The following is an 8,930-nucleotide window of genomic DNA, read 5'->3' as shown; positions in this document are numbered from 1 at the left end:
TCTTGGGGCTGTAGATTCATTCATTCCCCAGCCCCAGCTTCAAACAGAATCGCACCTCGATGCCTTTGGGCTGTCATCTACCAGGCAGCAACCCAGGATCTGGAGAGGCTTGGATTCCTCAAAGCCTCCCCTTCCTCTTAAAGTCAGACCCCAGCCACAGAGCCCTAGACAACAGCAGCCTAGCACAGAGCCACACGAGCAGTAAAAATATGTTTAATGATCCAAGATTCTGCAAGACACACTGATAGGCCCAGAACTGGGTGGAAATATGGCATCCTAGCACTGCTGCTTCTGGCTTAGGGTTAGGAGCTGGCAGAAGGGACCACCTACAGTGGAGTCAATTCCAACCTCACAGGTGCCTCAGTGCCCTATCTCTATGGAAACCAGCCTGATGCTGGCATGGGGCCCTAGGGACCTGTATGAACAGCTCTTGAGAGGTACTTCTGATTAAAAACAACCACAGGTGCCCTTCCTCCCTCTTAAAGAGACAGAGGAAATGGAGTGACCAATTTGTGTGTACCTCTTAGTGGGGAAGGGAGGGCACCAGAGCCACCACTAGCTCAAAGCTCTAGCAAGAGCTTCAGGTGGCCTTAACTGCCTGAGGGCTGGTGCTACACCTACACTGGAAAGGATGCCTTCTGTTACTGCTGAGAGGAAGGGAAAAGGGCAGGTCTTCAATGCTGCCCAGTGTTTACAACACAAGATGTGGACCCATGAAGGCCCTACAACTCAAGAGGCAGTCACACCTAGGACCCAAGGCTCTAGTGTGTCAGAGATGCTGGGCCCTCGCTCCTTCCTGGCCTGCCAGGATGAACTCCAGGATGGGGGTGGGGAAGACAAATAAAACTCTGATTTGTACAACAGCTGCTTCTGGCCAGCACATGACAGCCTCCGTGCTTGGCTGGCCTGGTAAAAGTTGGGAAAAAACAGGGCCCGACTGCCCTCTAGGGCAGTTAAGTGGCACTCAGAAAACAGAGTCTACAAATTCCAGAGGGAATAGCTGAGTCCAAAGCCTGCCACTCTGGCAAGTCCTAAACACTGACCTGCCTCAAGCAGCTGCTTTCAGGCTGACTCCTGATGGGGTCAGTTCTCAGGTGGCAGAGTTCCAAGGATGTGTCCTCTGAAGAGCCTGGTTGAGCTCTTTGGGAATGGAGAGGAACCCATCTCCCTCATCACCAAGGAGAACATCATTCCCAGGTCCTTTCCAAGAGGTGAATGAACCAGACACAGGTCCCTGCCTTGGGAATGACAGGACAGTCATCAGCTGGAAACCCTAAGATCCTCCAGGATTGTGACTCTGGATGAAAGAAAGGACATCCTCCTTGGACAGCTTGTCTGGATCCTGAGACTTCTGGGAGTCACGCATATGGAAGCCATCTCCCCACTCCCAGAAGAGCCGGCTGTAGTAGCAGGTACTGAGAAAGGAAGGGGGCAGTCAGAGGGTTGAACCTGGGTGGCACAGGACCAAGAAACCACTAGCCCACCCTTGGCAGCCATGACTTCAAGGATGGGTACTTTTAAACTGGGTTCTGCGAATGACTCAAGTTGAGAATTCCCTCTCTGGCATCCAAAAGGTACCCATCCAGAAGACCCCAGCACTTCCCATGCCTCCAAGAACTAACATTTGCTGCCACAACCTGCATCTAACTCAACTCGACTAATGTTCCTAGCTCACCTGCTTCACTAAGAGATCAGTATTAGCTGGCTACAGAAACAAGTGTTGGTGGCTAATTTTAGGTCCCATAGGATAGGGGCTGCTGCCAAAGTCCATGTCCAGTAGCAGTCTGACAAACATACTGTGTCCTGAAGAGGAATGGGACCTTGAGGGGCAAGGCTGAGTGCCTGCCACATGTTCCTCAAACCTTCTTGTGGGCATCCCCCATCCCCCCATGCCAATGAGCTCTCTGCTCAGGCCTATACTTGGGACAGATTCTGAATGATAGTGATGGGTTTCAGGCCAATGGAGGGTTTACTCACTGAAACGGGGCAATGGAATCTGCAGGGAGTTGAAAGGTAGAGTGCTGGGTTTTCTTGTTGTAGAAGAACTTCTTCTTGAAACTCTTGCTGAATGCCATGGTCCATGGCTCTGAGGGGAAAGGGCAGGCACTGAGGACAGGACCCATGGAGATGGGTCTGACCAACAAGGATGCCCTTCCTTTCTCCTGCTCGTCCCTTCCAGCCTCCATGGCTAAACCCATATGGCTCAGGAGGGTGGCAGATTATTGCCTCCCTATAAGGCCTAGCTAGCCTGGTCCTGTGAGAGGCCATGCTTACCTGCTGAGAACACCATGTGGGCAGCTACAGTTTCTTCTCTCCCTGCCCCAGCCAAAGACCAGAACAGGCCTAATCTGGGGGTGTAGTGTTCCCAACAGATACCTCAGAAGTTGCCAGCTGACTGCTGTCCACTTCAACAAGGAAGTCTGGGCTAGGCACCCTGACTGGGGAAGGGGAAACCTACCATTCATAGTCCTGACAATGTAGAGGCCTGTGGGCACAAAGTGCCGGTCATCCCGTCCTGTGTAGCTGAGCTTTGGTGTGCCACCGGAACCCTTGATAAGCTTCATCTCTAACCTGGTTTCCCCAGACAGGTAGGCATTCAGGAAGCACATGCACAGGGGACAGAGTAGGGCATGCTAACGTTAGTCTACCCTGGTCTGGCAGAAGAAACCAAGGCACAGATCCTTAACCATGCTGCTCAAGCCACCCAGGGCAGTGTGAGAGCACAGCTCTGCTCTCCCAATCACACAGAGGGTGCAGGGCAGGCTTCACAGTGCCACCAACAAGGGAAATTAGAAACGGGGATGCTACTGGGTCATCAGATGACCACAGAGCGCTCCCACAATGAGACTCATCGTTGATACATCTGCCCTCGGCCCACTGCAGGATCCTCACAGCACTGTTTAGTGTTTGAGCAGCTTGCTTCTCCGCCCCCTTGAAAGGACGATCCTGACATCAATGAGCCTGTACATAGAGTTACCCTGTACCTTCCTGACAGGTACTGAGCCAGCTCACAGCTAGGATTTAACTGCAGCAAGGCAGTGACTGAGGCAGTGCCAGGACCCAGCTTTGTAACCCACGCCGCAAACAGAATGAACCTCAACCTGGCTCTGCACCCCACCACCAATCTAAACCACACCGGGTGAGTTACTCACCTGACAAAAATCTTCTCCATCTCTTCCAGCCTGTACACCTCCTTCACCCTGTGAGTGGAACAGGAGAGGGGTTTCCTGGGATATGTGTGTGAAGAGCATAACAGGAGGCCCTAGACCTGCCCTTGTCCTCAGGCCCTCTCTGCAACCAGCGGCCCACAAATGAGGCTGCTGGGTCTGTGGTGCTGCTCTCCTACAGACTGACTAGGTGTCAGAGCTGCCACATAGCTCACTCATTCAGCAGTGAGTCCTGAAGACAGGAGAGAGTAAAGAAAGATATAGCAGGCACATTTCTCTTACAGGACCCTTATCCACAAGTAACCTTCACTGGCACTACAGGCCAGACATCCATCCAAAGACTAGGCTTTTGCCTACATAGACTTCAGATCTTCCTAGAGCTGAATTCATCTAAGCAGCCCTGGCAGGTGTGTTACTTTGAGGGCACAGGCCCTATACAGGCTGTAGGCTCTAGTTTGAGGCCCAGCCTCCACATCTGGGGACACCAAACCTACCTGGGGGACTGCTCTCAGGTGAGCTGCCTGTTAAAACCAGCAGGCAGAACAGCACACAGCACAAGTGACGCTCACTTTGAGAATGCCCTGCATCTGCAGCACTAGACTGACTGCTCAGTTCATTTAGATGAACATGACCAATGACTCTGCTAGGTATTACTAAGCACCTCACCTTCAGTGCTGGCTATAGCAGCCTTGACCTGGAGAAGGTAGGTCGTCTGCTCTCTGTCCCCTCCCTCCTTTTGCCCTGAGCCTGGAACTCTACCCTACCTACTATTGACAAGCCCCACTCGCTCCTCAAGCACCGAGTTTCACCCCCCCACTCCCCTTGCCATCCTTCTTTCACAATCAAATCCTCATTTCCCTTGTTTATTTCCTTACCAGGAGGCCATGTAATTGACAAAGGATACTGAAGTCTGAAAGGGTAACTCACAGGGCAGGCATGTGCTTCTCATATTAGGAAATAAACCATAACCCATCCTGCCAGGCAGGACAGAAAGCTGCATCCCCAAACCACTGACAGGGCAGTTTAGCTCCAGCCCCTTCCTTCCACAACCCTCCCATCCCACGCAGGACAGGAGAAATAAGCAAGAGCTACAGCCCCAAGGGGTCTGGAGGAGAACTGCATGCTCTGCTCACCTGATAGGATTCATGTCAGGTCGACTGGGCTTGGAAACCGCCTTCACAAATTTCTCAGCAAGCTGAATTCTACAATCCAAACAGAACCCTTAGAGGGAAGCCAGGGAACCTCACCAGCACCTGTGCCCCAAGGCATTTCACAGCATCAGTGAGAGAACCTGGACCTACACAAAACTTTAGAGTGGCAGTGTTCATGTCCCCTAGAGCCCAATCCTCTGGATTCTGACCTCTGTGAGCTGGTTTTCCTAAAGTGTGCCTTTTGCTTGAAGTCCACCGTCATTGTACACATCTGCTCTTTCACCCTAGCCCAGACACCCCAAACTGAGGCTATCCACAGTCTGACCAAGATTTTTAGAAGAAGCCCCTCCCTCTTCAAAGTCACCCTTATTCTTTATACACACACACACAGATTTCAATGTGAGCAGCTGTAGCAAGGTGATGTGCTAGAATCTGGCAGCCAAGACCCCCATCTCAGCAAACTGCATCTTTCCTCCTGCCTGTGGTAGACATGGGAAGACCCGTCAGCCCTCCCTCCCCTAGGGCCCAGGCACACCGCTGGTTGAAGTGCTGCTCTCGGACGTCGCTGCCATTCAGCACCAGGACATCGAGGATGTGGATTGCACTGATCTTCCGCTGGGCCTTCCCCTATAAGGGACAAGCATGCTCTCCACTGTGCAGGTACTAGCCTCTGGCCTACTGTGGCATGCAGGCCTCTCTGACAGCTGACGCTAAGCAAAACTAGCTTAGACTTAAGAGCAGGCACCCTCATGAACCTCAAACACAGTGAGACTGTGGCCATGCTTACTTTTGCCAGGACTGGCTTTCCACTGTGTTGCCTGTTCACATGGAGTGTTCTAATTGTTATCCCTATACAAAAATAATGCAAAGCTCACAGAAAATGACAGGTTTCTCCCTTACTAAGGGATTGCTGGTCATGAACTAAAGTGGCTAGTAAAATCGCCTGGTAGGATGTCAGGACTGTGGATAGAGACTTTTGGTCTGCCCCTTACCAGGGTCTCCCACAGTTCATGGCAACTGCTGTCGAGGGAATTACTCCATCACGCCATGAAACAACACTACGGTGGAAGGCCAGGCTCCACAGCCCCCCCCCCCCCCCCCGCTAGCCTCAGGGCCATCTATGAATAGAACCCTTCTGACCTCCCCTTTCAGCTCATGCACAATTTCCACACAGAGCAGTGTGTCCCGCGGCAGCTCTGTCTTCAGGTCCAGTTTCACCCAGCGGTCTGACTGGCGACCATCCCATGTGTAGATCTGGGACTTCTGCAGGCATGCAGAAGAAAGATAGCATGAAGACTAAGGAATGGAAGGCTCTATTCTCACAAGAGCTTTTACTTGTGGCTACAAGCAGACAGGGGCTAGCCAATGTCAGCAGAAAGTGTCCAGGAGGGATGAAGTTGTGACACTTTTCTGCTCAGCATCCACAGGAGAGTAGAGATGGGCTCCATCTTATTAGTGGGAAACCCTGCAAAAGACCTTCATCTAGTTTGATGTACATGTGGAGGCTGGGATTACAGGAAGAGGAGAAAAAATACAAAGTAAGGACACAAAAGTGACTGGGGAAGAGTCAGCTGAATGGAAGGACAGGGTTAGGAGAAAGCAATGGCTGCTTGTCAAGTGAGATGTAGTTACCAGGCAGCCCTCCCTCTGTTAGCCAACAATGGCCCAGAGGAGGGAGGAAGGTGTCTTCCAGACAGGAAATGGCAGGGGTGGGATTGGAGAAAACCCAGGATCAGCCTGATGGCTCTACATTTCAAGAAAAGCAACAGCCTTCCCTTCAGCAAGGCAGGGATCAGCAGTGAGGAAGAAACAAATAACAAAGAGATGAATCACACTTGACAAGCTCAGGGCAGGAAAGGAAATGGGGTTCCAAGGAGCAACTCTGTGATGCCAACAGAATGAACACACAAGAGTGTGGCCAGAAGCTGTCCACATCTCCAGACAGAGGACACTGCCACCACCCCAAGGCCATGGGAGACCAGCTGCTGACTTACCCCCAAGCCCAGGAGGAATTTCTGCTCGCTGCCAGACACCATGCAACGATAGTCCAACACAGGACGGATCTTCTCCAGAGTTTTGGCAGTAAGCAGTGTGGGCTTGTAGCTGAAGATGTTGATGTCAGTGTCCTGTGGAACAGATGAGAGAAAACTGCTGCTGTGCTGGGGCAGGGATCATCTGCTCTCTGAAGCAGGCTCTCCGGCACCCTCTTCTCCATCTCGCCACTCACTAAACAGGATCTATTTCCATCTGCTGGCAGTGTTTCTTTTAGGACTTACTAGGAGAACTAGGGAAGGAAAGAACACTGAGTCTCAAGTACAGATGGATTTACCAGAGCTATGGGGAATGTCACCAGAATAGAGCAGCCACACATACAGTGACACCGAAAGCAAGGATTCCCCAACAGTTTGGCCTGAGAGCAGAGAAGTAATCTCTCTACCTCACTGAGAAAAATGTAAGCATCTTGAACTCATTCGTTAGTCTTTGGCTCTCACAAAACCAACATAATGACTACAACTAGGCCAGACTGAAGTGATGCCCTGGGAAGAGCTGGAGGCTGATGCCAGAACTCAAGACCAGCTCACTAAAAACAGGATAGAGAAGCTAAGCTCAGGCTAGACCCACTGTGGCTCTTTGCAGTTCCCAAGATCATTCATCATTCCCTCTCTCCCTTATGACCCTGAATTTTTAAGAACTTTTTGGCCAGCATATCCTTTGGGTGGCAGAATGCTGGCCTACACCCATTTTAAGACAAGGCTTTTGCTGGCCAGAGGTATTCTTGGGAAACCCTATATAATACAGCAAGGCTCTCACTTGTGGAGACCTTAGGCTACTCCTTTAGGTTCCAAGGTTGATGCCTTCTCAATCCTTAATGGAAGTGCCTCAGTGACACCTTCCATCCCTAGAAAAAGCCCCCCACCCCCCAATATATTGCCACAGAAAACAGATTTACCTTGATTAGCTCAAAAAACTTGAATTTTGGGTCTGAAGAAGAAGGAGCTACTCGAGCTCGGTCTGGGATCTGAAAGGAGAGAGATACCAAAGGGCTTTAAATTTTTTTTTTTTTTTTCATTTTATGTGTGTGGGTGTGTTGCCTGCCTATGTCTGTGTACCACATGAATGCCTGCAGAGACCAGAAGAGGGCATCAGATCTCCTGGAACTAGGGTTACAGGCAGTTGTGAGCTACCATGTGATGCAAACCAAACGTGGGTCTAGGAGAGTAGCTAGTGCTGTTGACCTCTGAGCCATCTCTTCAGCTTTGGCTTTCATTTTCAAGTGCTCTGTTGATACCCTGTGAGGACACCCATTTAGGCTTGGGATAGAGGAGATGGCATGCAAGCAAACAGGCCTGGCAAGGGAACTGGAGGTGCAACATTCAGTTCCTGCCAAGACCCTGTGTCAACAAAACACAAAGCCAAGTCCTTTCCTCTGTGTTACTACATGGGGCCATCAGAGCAAAGCGCAGTCTACTCCATTGTGTTTTTTTTGACCCAGCTGCAGACCAATCTATAAAGGGGCCAAAAAGGTAACTTGCAACACGCCAAGGAGCTGGGCACCTTTCAGGTGGGGGTTAAGGTGACAATCCTGTTCTCATCTCCAGCTTCCTGGCCTGGAGTGACAATGGGCTACTTACCTCCCATAATCGGAGGCATTCTTTCCGGATCTCTGCCTGCCTAGGCTCACTCAGGGTGCTAGGGAAACAACCAGAACAAGATTTAGACTGCTAAGAGGCCCTATGACTGTCTCAACTGCTTAGAAGTACACCTCCAACAGTGAAGATTTGAGTGCACACACAGGACTGACCTCCAAAGACAATTTATAGACTGAAATCCCTTCCCACCAACTGCAGCCACCACCACCACCAAGCATATTCTGACTTCTGTTCTCAAAGATATCGGTATGTTGATATCCCACAAGGCAAAATGAACCCAAAAGAGTGGCTTTTAAGTCACTGTTAAAGAAATAGAGTTGGTGGGAAAAGCAAAGCAAGGGCCTCCTTTGAAATTGGTAAGAAGTGGGCAGCACTTACGTGTCTTGTACAAAGGCATGGATTTTGGCCAGAGCTTTGATCTGCAGGCTGCAGTGGCTAAGAGAAAACAAACAAAAAACATAACATCAGTGTAGAAGTGTAGCCAGAGCAGTCGCCATTGTACATGAGGAAGCTACTGGTGTGTTAAATGGGGACCAAAGACAGAGCAGAACAGATCTGAACCCTCTTCACAAGTCCTGCTGAAAGGAAGGTTCTTATCCCACCCTTAAAGAATTTAAACACAGTGGTGAACTGTCTCTAAGCAACAGCAAAGCCCATACCCAGTTCAACTGCAGACATCACTGACAAAACCACTGCACTGACAACTGTCCTTTAGCTTTGCATACACAGTGTCTGGCACTTGAGGGGGCTGGGGAGATGGCTCCGCAGGTAAAGTGCTTGCTCTGCAAGTGTTAGGACCAGAGTTCAGATTCCCAGGACCCAGATAAATGCTGGGCAAGCGCTGGCAGCCTGCCTGTGATTCCAGCACTGAGGAGGTGAACACAGGATCTCTGGAGCAAACTAGCTAACTAGACTAGGTGAGTTGGTGAGCTCTAGGTTCAAGTGAGAGACCCTACCTCAGT

General features: G+C 50.6%; 1 protein-coding gene across 1 annotated transcript in view; it reads right to left on the bottom strand.

Annotated features, from left to right (window-relative positions):
• Positions 1–197: 197 nt before the first annotated feature.
• The window catches only part of Cmtr1 (cap methyltransferase 1), a 42,556-nt gene continuing 33,823 nt past the window's right edge, over positions 198–8,930 (bottom strand). The window contains exons 14-24 of the mRNA XM_027394415.2: positions 8,347–8,403; positions 7,951–8,008; positions 7,269–7,337; positions 6,313–6,444; positions 5,459–5,581; positions 4,854–4,945; positions 4,301–4,369; positions 3,153–3,200; positions 2,459–2,571; positions 1,978–2,086; positions 198–1,415 (exon numbers count right to left, since the gene is read on the bottom strand). Of these exons, the coding sequence (XP_027250216.1) occupies positions 1,274–1,415; positions 1,978–2,086; positions 2,459–2,571; positions 3,153–3,200; positions 4,301–4,369; positions 4,854–4,945; positions 5,459–5,581; positions 6,313–6,444; positions 7,269–7,337; positions 7,951–8,008; positions 8,347–8,403 (1,012 nt within the window). The 3' untranslated portion in view covers positions 198–1,273. The remainder of the gene's footprint in view (positions 1,416–1,977; positions 2,087–2,458; positions 2,572–3,152; positions 3,201–4,300; positions 4,370–4,853; positions 4,946–5,458; positions 5,582–6,312; positions 6,445–7,268; positions 7,338–7,950; positions 8,009–8,346; positions 8,404–8,930) is intronic.

Source organism: Cricetulus griseus (genome assembly GCF_003668045.3).
Source record: "Cricetulus griseus strain 17A/GY chromosome 1 unlocalized genomic scaffold, alternate assembly CriGri-PICRH-1.0 chr1_0, whole genome shotgun sequence".
Taxonomy (NCBI): domain Eukaryota; kingdom Metazoa; phylum Chordata; class Mammalia; order Rodentia; family Cricetidae; genus Cricetulus; species Cricetulus griseus.
This window is presented reverse-complemented; position numbering and strand designations above follow the sequence as displayed.